Source organism: Lytechinus pictus, chromosome 5, assembly GCF_037042905.1.
Source record: "Lytechinus pictus isolate F3 Inbred chromosome 5, Lp3.0, whole genome shotgun sequence".
Classification (NCBI taxonomy): domain Eukaryota; kingdom Metazoa; phylum Echinodermata; class Echinoidea; order Temnopleuroida; family Toxopneustidae; genus Lytechinus; species Lytechinus pictus.
The window spans coordinates 27,454,967-27,470,216 of NC_087249.1; the positions used below are offsets into that span (position 1 = coordinate 27,454,967).

At 36.8% G+C, this 15,250-nt stretch overlaps 1 protein-coding gene across 2 annotated transcripts; it reads left to right on the forward strand.

Annotated features, from left to right (window-relative positions):
• Positions 1–1,286: 1,286 nt before the first annotated feature.
• On the forward strand, positions 1,287–14,862 carry LOC129262191 (neuronal acetylcholine receptor subunit alpha-4-like). Of its 2 annotated transcripts, XR_010293716.1 has the most exons (6): positions 1,301–1,436; positions 1,919–1,963; positions 3,889–3,998; positions 7,916–8,909; positions 10,176–11,137; positions 11,275–14,862. XR_010293716.1 is itself a non-coding variant. In XM_054900268.2 (5 exons), exons 1-5 carry the CDS (start codon positions 1,416–1,418, stop codon positions 10,383–10,385), a joined length of 1,380 nt encoding a protein of 459 aa, XP_054756243.2. In that variant the 5' UTR covers positions 1,287–1,415; the 3' UTR covers positions 10,386–14,862. The 2 variants fall into 2 exon arrangements, 1 of the variants encoding a protein (XP_054756243.2); XM_054900268.2 differs by having other exon boundaries at positions 1,287–1,436; positions 10,176–14,862.
• The last annotated feature ends 388 nt before the right edge of the window (positions 14,863–15,250 follow it).

The following is a 15,250-nucleotide window of genomic DNA, read 5'->3' on the forward strand; positions in this document are numbered from 1 at the left end:
ATCTATATATCTTAATGACATCGGACATGCAACCTAATTCACAATAAATGACAATGCCCTGCTTCTGTCCAAGTTCATTATTTTGATAGTTCTTAGCAAACACATGATACTACTGATTCCTTAAACCATTTCGTATCTTCCCTTTTCACATGACAATCACGCTCATCAAACAATTGAGTGGGGTGCGGTTGACACCGTCGAGTAATTCATAATCTTTACAATCAGCAATCAAAATAGGAATAAAAACGAAAAAAATTGATAGCCACCTTTCTTTATAATATTTAACATTTTGTGTAAATTAATCCTCTTTTTATTTTTATTTTTAAATTGAATAGAGCATTTGATAAGAAAGTAATGGAGATAATCTGTTTATAGTATATCTTTATGATTCCTGCGAAATCAAATTTACTTTTCATCATTTTTATAATTTCATTCTCACATGAAAAGTTAAAAAAGTGCATTTTCCTATCTGTGTTTGACCGCAACATAATTATTTTCTTTACTTTGAGAAGATTATGTGATCATGGTGATGACTTGTCATTGTTTTCTTTCAAATTCATGGTTCGAGCATAATTATGATAAGTTATGGATCGACATTGGATAGATCTTGGCTGATGTTGGTCTCGATAATGTGTGATGCTAGTTTTGATATTGGTTAATGGGTGTGAGAGATTGAGTCTGCCAGGAACCCCATTTTGTACGAAAACGGAATGGACTTAAAAATATTTGTATATTTCCAAAACATCTGAGAGTATTCTGTAAACTAAGCATATATACGCAGGGAACTCTTATTTTGATCATTGTCAAACGAATGTGTACATCGTCTAGTTGGATCTACATGTATATACCTGCAGACAAACCAAATTGCAAGGGGAATATTACGTAGTGACCTGGGGCAAATACAAATAAATCAATGCTCAACAGTGGAAATGATTGATCTGAGATTATGAATGAAAATAGCACAGAACTGAAATCCTCACTACATAGAAGCATACGGAATATAGGCCTAGGGTTTTTATCTTCCCCCCCCCCTCTAATACCTTTATTTATATCGACTTTCACTCATGGTATATCAGTAGATATTACATCAAATTATTTGGGGTTTGTGGCAAATGTCTAAAAGAAAACATCTCAATTTGTTCGCGTACATTGGTATCCATATACAGTGATTGATGATTAGACGAATTTCGTTTACGTTTGTTCAATTTCTTGTTTTTGTATTCATAACTCGTTATTCAATCAATCATTTCATGATACTAATGTTTCTTCCGTTCGTTCATGTTTTGGTCAATTCAGGATGCACATCATCCGAGGCCGAGGAGCGACTCTTCACAAAACTATTCTACAAATATAACAGATTGATTAGACCAGTTGTTAATAACTCAGATGTTTTACCGGTCAATTTTCAGTTAACAATGTCCCAACTTATCGATGTGGTGAGTATACTTTTGCACAAGTATAATAATAATCCGGTGTTTCATACCTGCAGGAGTGTGTTTTAATTGACGCGTGAACGATTCGGAACCGATGGGAAGTATCAAAATAATGTCCGAAATCTGTTCTTTATAGAGTTTTAACATACTTTTGGAAGCGTCGTCAACTGTCCACAAGGAATTTCTAACTTGAAAAGAACAAAAAACGAGAAGTATATAAAAAGTAAATACATTTCCAGACCAACATGTATTGCTGTGCATGATGCAGATGACCTCGGAGCTTTGGGGGTACATATCTAAATTGACAAAATTGTTTGTATTTCCTCTATGTTTTTGGTTTTCAAATAGAAGGGAAATGGGGAGGGGGATAACAGATATTTGGCGACAAGACGTTTAATTGGTTGATTTTTTTTTTACTTGTTATGGAATTTAATAGTAGTTTGATTAGTCAATATTCTTCTCATGTTTTTGTATTCTTCCTGCAGGACGAAAAGAACCAAATTATGACAACGAACGTTTGGCTCAAACAGGTAATGTGAGATTTCCCCGTGAATTTGATTTCCTTCTTATTCTCAAAGTGTATGATCATAATACAGTTGATTTTAAACCCCAGTTTTAAACATGGCGTCTCGGAACTTTAGTCAAAGGAAATTCAGCATGACTATAAATAATATTACAGACGGGAAGTTGGGTACTACTTCATGAAGATGGAGAAATGATACTGATGAGGAAAAAAATGATTTCGTTAGGGGGTCGTCACATCCAATTTCTTTTTACATTCGGGAAAATGTGGTTGAATAGGAATCAACCTTTGTGTGAACAGAATAAACATATGGTAGCAACGGTCTCATGAACTCATACATAGGATCTCGATATCACATAAAATGACCAAGCTAGTTCTTAATATTTTCTAGACATAGCCCTGAAAATCGGGGGTGCTGGTGGTGCCGAGGTACCCCCAAAGATTTCTCTGGGATGCACAGATTAGGCTTGTATGCTATAATGTGGAAATTTTCACCTTCATTTTAGACCCCCCTTTTTCAGCACCCCCTATTTAGAAAATCGTTCCCATGTGCTAAAACTTTTTTATAAATTAATTAACGTAGTAACAATTATTCAAGGACTGACTCATAGTGATTTGATTGGACGGGGGGGGGGGGGGTTCTCATGAACAATGTACCTCATCAAATTTCTACCCCGTCCAAAAGTTAGAGTAACTTGGGAAAACTAGTTAAGACGGATATAATTACAATACATATATTTTTTTTTTCATTACTTTGGTGATTGAAATGCTATATTAACCTGATCTAGGGCCCGAAAAAAAATCGGTTAAACGCAATCTGAAAGAAGAACTAGTAAGTAACACAATTCGCCAATAGACGTTCTAATTGATTGAAAATCAAGTACTATTCCTTCTGAAACGGACACCAGTAAAAGAATAAATAAACTTCATTGTTCGAATAATTTTTGTTCCGCCTGCATAGCAGAGCGAGACTATAGGCGCGGCTTTTCCGACGGCGGCGTCGTCAACATTGATATCTTAACAAAGGTTAAGATTTTTCAGATATCACCATAACTTCAAAATATATGGATCTAGTTCATGAAACTTAGATATAAGAGTAATTAAAGTATTACTGCACATCCTACGTGAGTTTCAGGTCACATGACTAAGGTCAAAGGTCATTTAAAGTCAATGAACTTTGGCCATGTTTGGGGTATTTGTTGGATTGCCATCATAACTTTGAAAGTTTATGGATCTAGTTCATAAAAACAAAAGAGTAATCAAGTATCAGTAAACATACTGCCTGAGTTTTAGGTCACATGACCGAGGTCAAATGTCATTTATGGTCAATGAACTTAGAAAATGTTGGGGAATCAAGATCGAAATGTTAAACAAGGGTATGTTTTGAAATGACATCAACTCTAAAAGTCTATGGATCTAGTTCTTGAAATTTGGACAAAGTATCAGTGAACATCGTGTGTGAGTTTCATGTCACATGACCTAGTCAATGGTAAGTTAAGGTCAATGAACTTTGGCTATGTTGGAGATATTTGTGGAATTGGCTCATGACTTTGAAAGTTTATGAATCTAGTTCATGAGACATGGACATAAGGGTAATTAAGTATCATTGGTCGTCTTGCACACGTCTTAGGTCACATGATCAAGATCAAATGTAATTTAGGTTCGATGAACGTAGTATTTTATTGTCACCATTGTATTTTTTGTGAATAATTATCCAATAGTTGTTTTCAAATTCAGCACTTCAACTATATTGCATCACGTTATGCAGGCGAGACTGCCAGAGGTGTTCGACTTGTTATCTGAATTTTCTCTTACTAGTTTATCAAACACGTAATATATATTTACACATGATTTATGAAAGAACTTGAAGCTGAATCTTTTCGATCAATAGGTTCGTTAACATATGTAATTTTTATTTGGCATTTTGAGCAGTTATGGGAAGATTATAAACTTCAGTGGGATCCATTGGAATACGACAACATCTCCATACTCCGAGTACCCTCCAAAATGATATGGACCCCTGATCTGGTCTTATACAACAAGTAAGCATGCTCTAACATACCCTACCTCTACACGTTAAAAGAAGAAGGCTCATATTCTTGAAGAAGCTTAAGTTTAGGCCAGGCATAAACAACGGGCTAAGAACAATAAGTGCTTCCATTGCCCATCTTATGCCATTTTGTTAAAGTTTGAACTATTTCATTAATTTGCAGAACTTTTCATCTGATGACAGGTTAAAAAAAATTGTACTTAGTCAGTCATCTGTTTTTCATTAGGCAATATCCATGATATCAGCTTGCATCAAACGATAGTCTTGATCGTAATCCTAAACGTCATGCCCTTTTGTTTTTTAGCCACTGGTGCTATTTACATGCAAACTTTTTTGAAAATTCTGAACAAATACCCCACATCAGGAGAATCGCATTTCATTCGTAAACTTAAGCTTCTCCCAAGAATATGACTACAGATAAGTGATAATTGTTTTGGGAAGAACTATGGCTTGATATTATTGTATGTTTTCAAAGCAGGAATGGGCGGACTATCGGTTGAAATGGGATCCAATGGAATACGAGAATATCACGATTATAAGAGCACCTTCTGACAAGATCTGGATACCAGGTCTAATAATGTACAACAAGTAAGATAGGAATGGTTTGAGGAGATATCCTGACACGAGAACGCTGGGTCACGAGATTCCATTCACCTCACCCCCATTATCGCATGGACATGTTCCTTATAACTTTTACCACAGTTCGGTGTGGACATTGATAGTTTTGTTATACCCCACTGCAATTACGGGGAGCTGCACAAGACCGAATAATGATGAAAAATAGTTTGGAATCCGGTCAGTATCGATTAGCTGATGTTGTAACGCCTTAGTAACATCAACACCAACTCCAACTCCAAAAAGGACCGATCATCGACAACTTAGAATTATATATTAAGGCAGTATTTCGAGATGGGTAGAAGAAACATCGGTCTTGTGTTGGCCTCGTGGATGTAATGGGGTTTAATCTTAATTGATTTTTTGATGTGGTATCTGAACGATCCGTAACCATGATTCTGTTGGGATCAAATTGATTGCTTGTTCGTGTGCCCCCTTTTTCACCATTTCGATGGGTTTTTTCCTTTCCTTTTTAGTTTTTTTTTCAGGGGGAAAATGAAACCACTGTTTGATATAAATTTTTCCATTAAAACATAAAATTTACCAAACAGAACTACAATAAAAACAAATCACTTTTAAGCTGCGTTTTATCAACATTTCCGTGCTAGAAAAACGTTTCTATGTCCCATTATCAACGCGTTTTCAAAGACCTTTACAATAACGTATTTCTTTTTGCGTTTGCGTTTATCACCTCTAGTCGAAAAACCGATAATGTCTCTGCGATGGTGCATTGTGCCCTTGTCATGCAAGGTGCATGATTTTTGTTATTATTATTGCATAGTGCAAACATCCCCCCCCCCCAAAAAAAAAGCTCTAAACGCGTTCAAAATAACTTTGCCTTTCCGTTGTTTGAAAACTGGTTTAAACGCGTTTTGATCGCGCATTTGTGAGATTCAAATTTACTTTTAGGACCCAAATTGCGTTTATAATTAGCAAAAAGTACTTTGGAATGCGTTTTGAAGCCATGTACTTTTAACAGATCTGGACGCTCACATGGAAATTTCTAACGCACTGTTTGCCCTTTGGTGGGTGTAACCGTAATTCTGATGTTGATTTTAACAATGTCGCATCCTTTTAACATTTCCACATTCATTTACTAACTCACCATCCATCATACCATTGTTGTTACAAAAAAGCCTGTGTTGGATTCTAAATTAATTGTCTTAAAAACCAAGAAGATGTCTTCCAATTTTTTGTAACTTAAATTGCTCTTATTTCTACGCTTGAAAGTTCCGATCCCCAAACCAGATTTCAAGAGTGATTGATATTTTGTTCAGCGTATCAATTCCAAGAATTTTCAAATTACCCCCCCCCCCCCGAAACTATGTTGGAATGTAATTTTTTTTTCTGCGCATTGATAAATTATTTAGATAAGGTTATGTAGTAAACACTCACTTCAATATTAACTAATTCAAAAAGTATTCTCCCTTCGGATGGACGAAAATTCCACCAGGTTTCTCGAAATTTGAGAATCATTCTTTCTCTCTAAGAACGATTAAAACTACCCTTGATTTATGGGTTGCACTTCGTAATTCCGCAACACGTAAATTGCCTATACCTCAATGTTCGTTAATCCGAAAACGAAAAGGGGTTCGTTAATCCGAACATTTATGGCGTTATTCCGAAGGTTCATTAATCCGAAAACAAAATAGGGTTTGTTATTCCGAAGGTTCGTTAGTCCGTAAACGAAATAAGGTCGTTATTCCGAAGGTTCGTTAATCCGAATTGTTATGAGGATGGGAAGGCAGGGGGGCAGCCGAACGTATTTTCCTCTTTTTTTTTGGGGGGGGGGAAGCCAAAAGGGGCATTTATATGTCATGGGCATTTTGGTGATATTTTAACCATGAGATTATCATATGTGTGATGTCGTGTGTTTTGAAGGAATTAAGTTGAGCCAAAACCTTTTTGAAGTGATTTCTGATTATTATTACAATTATATTTAGGTTTTTTTTTTTTTTTTTTTTTTTGGGGGGGGGGGGTCAATTATGGGGATAATTAGGCCATACTGTTAAAAGGGCATCCCGCGCGAGATGTTGTGAGTGCTAATCGCAAGCTCAAACTTTGGGACATTTTAATAAGAAACGAAAATTAAAAATTCCGAGCAATTCTCGTAATCATGAAAAAGATGTGTATATAACCAATGAATCAACGCGAGCACGAAGCGTGATATGATATTCCAATCAGAAAACTGGACATTCTAAGCATTAACTGAGGCGAGTGCAAAGCGCAAGCAAAAAAATGTGATTTTCTAACCTGAAATGTATTATGTTGTACTTCAAAAAGAGTATTTACTTTCGAAAAAGGGCACATTTCATTTTTTATAATTAAAGGCATTTTCCCTTTTGAAAAAGGGGCATTTTTACATACGGGGATTTTTTTTTAATCATAACCAGCAGAAGCTGTTAAAAATGACACCTCCTCTCCTAAAAAATCTTCTGATTTTGAGGTTATTTGCATGTGACCAACACACAGTCCCCAACATTGTTAATCCATTCGCTCGATCAGGCAGCAATTGCTCAGAGAAAATCAAAATTAAGATGTTTGATCCAAGCGCCAATTCTTGATGCAATACATGCTTTGACCACAACCTACACATGTATAATCTCCGTTGAAACGATTACTGCGTAATATCCTGCTATTTTTAATTACAACACCATTTTTGTTACAAAAATAAACTAATTTCATTTTCGAAAAAAAACGAACCTTATTTCATTTTCGGACTAACGAACCTTCGGATTAACGAACTTTATTTCGTTTTCGGACTAACGAACCTTCAGAATTACGAATCTTATTGAGTTTTCGGACTAACAAACCTTCAGAATTACGAATCTTCAGAATTACGAATCTTATTGAGTTTTCGGACTAACGAACCTTCAGAATTACGAATCTTCAGAATTACGAATCTTATTGAGTTTTCGGACTAACAAACCTTTGAAATAACATACTTATTTTGTTTTCGGATAAATAAACCTTCGGAATTACGAACCTTCGAATAACGAACCTTCGGAATAACGAACCTTCGAATAACGATCCTTCGGAATTACGAATGTAACCCGATTTATGTACCTTCCCCCCCCCAAAAAAAAGTGTGTGATCATATTGTTCTTTTATTACTTTCAGCCCTCCCACTACAACGATTGTTCGCCACTGTCCAATAAAAGCAGAATTCATCCGATGCTTATATTGATAGAAAGGTTTATATGGCTAATGTAGCCTTTTGGTTATAACACGAAGGGGGAGATGTGATATTTCATTTTGTCTAAAATGTGCGTTCTTTTATCTTTTCTCATATAGCGCTGACGGCAACTACGAAGTGACACTTATGGCCAAAGCACTTGTGTACAATACCGGCACTGTATATTGGCTCCCACCTGCAATCTACAAAAGCTCTTGCAAGATCAACGTCAGATATTTTCCCTTCGACGAACAGTACTGCCCGATGAAATTCGGCTCATGGACTTACGACGGAAGCTTGATCGACCTTGTTCCTTCGAGCAACGACGTCGATTTGGAAGACTATTGGCAGAGCGGCGAGTGGGACATCATTGAAACACCGGCAAACAAAAACACACTAAAGTATCCGTGCTGCGATGAGATCTACACAGATATTACCTTCACGCTTCATATCCGCAGAAAGCCACTCTTCTACACGGTGAACCTTATCCTTCCTTGCGTGCTCATTTCCTTCCTCACTGTTCTTGTGTTCTATCTACCCTCAGACTCAGGAGAAAAGATTACACTTTGTATATCAGTGCTTCTGGCCTTGACTGTGTTTCTCTTGCTTATTGCAGAGATTATTCCCCCAACATCGCTGCTCATCCCCCTCATTGGTCGCTACCTTCTTTTCACCATGGTCCTCGTTACACTATCCATTGTCATTACCGTTATTGTTCTGAACATTCACTATAGAGCACCCAGCACGCATACAATGCGCCCGTGGGTGCGTAAAGTCTTCCTCGAAGTTTTGCCGCCGTTACTCTACATGAAGAGGCCCAAGAGGCACTTACATGGAGAAAACCCTTCCAAGGAGAAGGACCTTAATTATTTTGAACTCAAGGAGGTGATGCACAAAGACGGGGAGAATCCCCACGGTAACGGGCGGGATATCTTTGACAACCTCCACCCTAGTTTCAAACTCCGGACTCTATCTGACGATGTCGGTAATCCGAACCTCGATACGCCGTCGATGTCGAAGGCAGGAGGGAGATACTCCAAGGAGTTCAAACAGGCTGTTGATGGAGTCAAGTTCATTGCTCAGCATCTCAAGAACGAGGATGAGTTTAATTCTGTAAGCATTTCAAGATGTCCGTTTGGGGATAAATTTTACGGGTATTCGGCTAAGTTATGCGTAGCTCACAATCATTCTTATGATTTTACGGTTTCCTTACGGGTATTGTACGAAACTGCACAACGGATGCGAGAATAAACGGACACTGATCGAACAATATGGTTAAAATAGGACCAAGGGGGGGGGTCGGATTTGGAAAGGGTAGGGTTTGCGGCCCCAAAATCTGAAAGCATACCCTTAAGATCTGAAGTTGCTATGAAATTAGAGGCTTGAGAACTACGATAGATGGCCCTCTGCAAATGGTGATGATTGGGAACTGGAATTTACATGAAATTAGGGTCCTAAAAAACTGACGCCTGAATTGAGAGGTTTAGGAACGGGGAAGAACGGATTGATCAATGAAATAGGGTGAATATAAAATGATTAGGAATTGCTGGCAAGGCATGAAAAGGTGAAAAGGACGTTTTAATGCCCTTACCACGCATTTTCACGCATTGTCAGTGGTTAGGGCCACACATACCTATACTGTAGTTATATACGTTCATACCAGAAAGGGCCACCAAAGATTTCAGTGTCATTGAAAAATCTCACTCTTTTGTCTATATAGCCTCTGTACGATAAGCGAACGATCTCTGTACGGTTCATTATTTTATAGGAGTTCGGAAATTCATGACGATTCACCAATAATTACGCCGAAACCCATAGATATCGTTGATGCTAATTTTCCAGCGGGTTCCATTATCCTCCCGATTCTAACACAATTGAGGGCCCCTGCAGGAAGCCAGAAGGTCATGTTATCAGTATGATTTAGACGGAGTTCGAACCCCCAACCTCCCCCTGTTCATGAAGTGTGCTCTTTTCAAATCTACAAAATATTCGGGAATATTCATTGCATCTTCATACTAAAATTAGTTGTTATCACTTTTCGGTGCGATGCTATAAACGACGTCCATTTCCATTGACCTCCGTAGGGGTTTGAGTAACCCTGATGCATCACTAAACATATTGGAACTTGCACATAAACATTGGCGTATTTAGCCAAATATTTTGAGGGTTCAGATATGGCTAATGGGGCAAATTTCTGAAAAGTTGCGAGCGATATTTTGGCACTAGATTTTTACCTAATATTGAGGAAATAATATCACATTTCTTACGTTTTCCTTTTCATTTCCTTTTTTCCCATTATTTGTTCTTGACCCCCTAACATTACGCCAGTGCAAAGAAACTAACATTTTGGTTCATTTTGATATTTTGTTATTTTCACAGGTAACAGAAGATTGGAAATATGTTGCCATGGTCATCGACCGGATATTTCTCTGGATTTTTTTAATTTGCGTAATTTGCGGGACATCCGGAATCATCTTATCGGCACCACTCATTTTCGAACCAGTGGTGACACAGATAGAAAGGGATGCAGCTGCGGCAACAGACCCCCCGACCGCGTCTCCAACCACCGATCTCCCAATTTCAGAGTAACTCAAGGTGCGTGTGACCGTCTTTTATAAACAAAACCAATGCAACTTTGGCCGCCGCAGTGCGAGGAGATGGCGAATGATGGCTGATGGCTCGTTATCCATGCAATACAATGACAGCCGTTCTACTGACCTCATTGTTGAAAAGGACGACGATGACGTAACATACAGTTAGCAGTGAGTGGTGATCATTCTCGTAATGGAGCATTGGCGATCGGATGGCTGAATTGCTTGATGACGTCCGTAGGTAAACGTTCTTCAGACCACGTCGTATGGACTTATGGATACGTAGGATCAGTTACTTTTGAATATTCCCCGCGTCATACACGGTGTGGTGTTTTAGACCCAGGACATGTAGGAAGCACTGACCTGAACCAAAGAGGTCTTTAATTCAATAATGCAGGTGAAAAAAATTGGATTACTGATAACACTCGAAGTAGATGATGAGCAGAGCCATGCTTACATTTATGCAGTTGAGACAGTGTTCGAATCTATTACATATTATTGCAAAATGTATGCTGTAATGAAATCACGACGTAAATCGTTGGAAGGCTTTAAATTGTGTGAAGTTTCTGAGTAAATCCATTCTAAACGGAAATAGCTCAGGTACTATGCATAAAAATAGACACAACAAATGTCTTTACCTTTGATACTTTCTTGGTTCGTTTCTGTAGATGCATTTAGGTATATGCTTATAAACCAATATCTGGTTACTAACAGATTTTAGCCTCACTATCAATAATATGATTTTTGCAAGTATAATAATATATTATCTTCGAGGATACCTTAACACGTATTGGAGTTAAGTAATGTTAAGCAAGGAAGAGTGATTCTATACTAATATAGAATCACTCTTCCTTGTTTAACATTACTTAACTCCAATACATGTTAAGGTATCCTCGAAGAGTTTATTGCTTTGTAACCATCAGCGACCAATTGATGTCACGGATAACCCTATGCCACTGGCCCCAGAACCAACCTGACATCAATTGCAGGTTCATGTGTCATATCTATACTGCTTTCAACCAGTCTGAACCGCCCTCCTCCTGCTTGGGTCCTTTCTCAGAACGATTTCTTAAAAAAAAACATGGTTACACTAAAGATGGAACGAACGTGCTATCGTCTGAAAGATACGACTACGTCTACGGTACAGGCGTTACGCTTGCTGGGGTCGATCCCTTGATGCATGAGCTAATACCGACACAGCAACAGCAGTTTGCTTTGTACTTGACGACTTATAGGGTCAAGATCATGTTATGTAATAAAATGAACAAAATGGATAATTTGTATATTTTATAATCGACATGATAATTATATATCAACATTTGTTTGACGCTTTTTGAATGTGAATATTTCATGTATATGTGGTCTTGTTTTGAGTAAAAAAAACAACATTTTTTTTATATTTAGCTGAAAACATCAAATCTATACGAATATCAATACTAATTAAATGCGATAAGGGTAATTTGACTGTAGATATCATAGAGTCTATCTCTTAACGCTGGCGTTGGACTTTATTGTAGCGGTACATATTCTTTTTAAATGTTATCTCTCTTTGTAAGTAAAGTGATTATTGATTATATTCAACACTCTTATTTTTAATACGAATTTTTAATCATGATATTCTGTACGTATTCAGCATGCATGTAAAGCATTAAGCATGATAGGTGTGAATTTTAATTACGGCATTCTAAAATTGTAAGCAATATGACAATTTTGTTCGGAAGTAGACGAGTACGACTTAACGAAAATCGCTTATTCTGGACATTTCAATCTTTTGTTAACTTTCTGACTTCACAGCGGACCAGAGGGTTTTTTTTCTCTGTATTGAACGGGAGCAATATTAAAAAATGTAAATGCAGTCATCTACAGTTGTTTCCAAGTATTTGATATGGAAATGAGACCAAGGGGTTATTTTGTTTGATTTTTGTAGGATTTCTTTTTTAAGAAAGCTTTGTCAACGGTCATAGTTAATGGCATATAGTAGATGGCATCTAGTGCTTTCTTTAAAACGTAGTCAGTTTAGTTTTCTTTTTTTTTTTTCATATTCTCTCACACTGTTTGACGACCTAGGTATTTTCCGAAGCGCTCTTATTTAGAATGTATTACAGTTCTTTATGACGTATATGTGTTCATGAAGGAGCATTATAGACCTAGATTCACATCTACATTATATATCATTATGCAATAACTGTTCTTTATTAGAGATAGGCATATTTCTGCTCGGTATATTTCTATGTATGTTACTGGTTATCTCTTTTGTCTGCGGGATACACGACGGCTAATATAATTTCAATACACCATTCTAATGCAAAACATAAAACACGTAGTATCGTACTGTTAGTCAATAAAATCAGAATTATTAAGGTTTGTAGTATATACGTGTACATCTATCTGTCTTTCTATTTTGATTTATTGTTTCTTTAATAACTATCTGAAGATTTTCCTTGCTTTGATTTCTAGAACTCTGAATTCACAGAATCTAATCAAAGAAAAGCTATTTATTTTATCTGTTTCTTCAAACTAAAGATCAACATAAATTTATCCAAACTGTCGAATATTGGATTTTCCTCTTCCTTGTTGTGTCTTACATAAAAACAGAATAGGAAATGTCCCCTTTAAGCCGAATCCTGGTGTTTGAAGTATCGTATATTTGTATAAAAATATAATTTTCTTTCTTTTGGTCCTAAAATAGGAAAAAGAAAAAAGACATAAAGGAAAGTATTGTTTAACGGTTAGAACAGTATCAGGTATTCTTTTCAGTTATCATTTTGCATTCATGAAATAAATATACGTGAGTCCATGAAAAGTTGAAATTAAATCTATTTTTATTCACTAAAAACCCTAGTCACATGACCAAACTGACATCAGGCCAACATGTCACCCATGCAATGTATCAGGGCAATGCCATTTTGTAACACTTGGGCATTGATCTGGATCTCGTGAAAATGATTGCGATGATTAATTTGTTTACATGAATATTAATGTAAAATTTATGCAAGTAACCAAAACCCCTTTCGGCAATTGACATTTTAAAATTAATCGCAATCCTTTTGGATAATGGCGCTTTGGGGCATTTCGCATTTGCGTTGCTACCAAATTCCAAACCGTGCTGGTAGAATCAATTGCGACCATAACCAATCAAAAGCGAGAATTTTGGATTTACAATGTGTTTCTTCGAATTGTGTTTAATTGCAATGTTTTGTGACATTGGTTTCGGTTTGAACAGTGTGAATGAGTGCCGCAGGGCCCATCTTCTAAGAGTGTGGCTAGCCCGGTCTTTGCTCATAGATTGTACGACATGGCGAGTTCTTTTTCTGGCAAAATCAGAATAGAAAAAATACACCATTCTATTACCCGACTATTTTCTCATTTATTTATTTGTTTATTAAAAATAAAATCACCCCTATTGAGGATTATATAATTGCACACTGATATATTCCCATTCTAATCATTAGGAATCTCTTTCAAATAAGACATATAAGTACTAATTCGATTTCGAGATAACAATCTTATTTCAAATTACATAATGTTGGGCCAGACCGAGATTCAAATAAAGGTGTTATAAATAGTAATGGCCAACCTGACTAGCCTCTGTGAATATATGACACTGTGTAGATCATCCGCGGCTGGACCTGCGTTATACATATACTACGTAATCTCATGCATGATGTTTATTAAATTATTATTTAACTGGTACAAGGGAATCATTGATGAAAACCATCGATATAAAAACAAAACTGGATAGAGCAACGACGCGCTATTTTGAGGTCACCGGAAGCACTTAAAAGTAATCCAAAAGGTCAAGCGCGCACTCAGTTCCACACTTTTTTCTCTTGCGTGGGCGTGTTGTTCTTACGCGTATGTATGGCTCCATTATACTGTCAATTGTGCCATGCAATACTTTTTCTGTGCTTCAAGGTCGTGTGTGAGACATCATACAACGAGCTCTATCCATTTTTTTTCTGTATCAATGGGTATACGGGAATCATTGATTCGACCTTTTTGCTGTTCGTGCTGTCCAAAGTCGTCAAAGAGGGCGTGCCTCTTTTTCATTTGAATTGCGTGTACATTGAAATATAGACTCTATCGTAGAGGTGATAAAATATGATTATGATTATATTTAAAAGAAATACCTTACTTTGACTATCCCGCAGCTAGTGCTGGATGCTAATATGACTTGCTGTGATCTTAAATATCAAATTTATATGTATTCATCTATTTGCATATTTTCATTTCATTTATGCTCGAAAAATTGGGCAGTCTTGTTTTCTTTCCTTTCTTTTCTACATGTCTACAATAAGCATAAAACTTATTGGTCTTCAATTAACCAAATCGTTTGCGATTACAAGCGATACTGTACAGCTTGATAATCGATACTATGATTATCATTGTATATTTAAATGTATTTCCACTTCCATCCGTTTTGTTGGAGATTGATTAAATATACGTTTTGACACAATACAAGATAAAGAACTCTCTCTTGAGGCTGTTTCGTCTTTATTTGGTACAGTCAATGCTATCAAATATTATGATCGGTCTACTATGAACGCAAACTAAACGGTGATGGTGGTGATGGTGGTGATGAAGGTGGTGTGATGACGAAAATGGTGACGAATATGATTATGATAATGATGGTGGTGGTGGTGATGATGGTAAAGTTGGTGACGATGATGGAAATAATGACTATGATTATAATATTGGTGGTGGTGGTGGCGGCGGCGGTGGTGATGATGATGATGATGGTGATGATGATGATCGATGATTATGATGATGATGATGATGATAATGATGATGATAAAGATGATGATGGATAGGACGACGACTATATGGAAAGAAGAGGCGAGAGTGTAGAGATCGAAAGAGAGG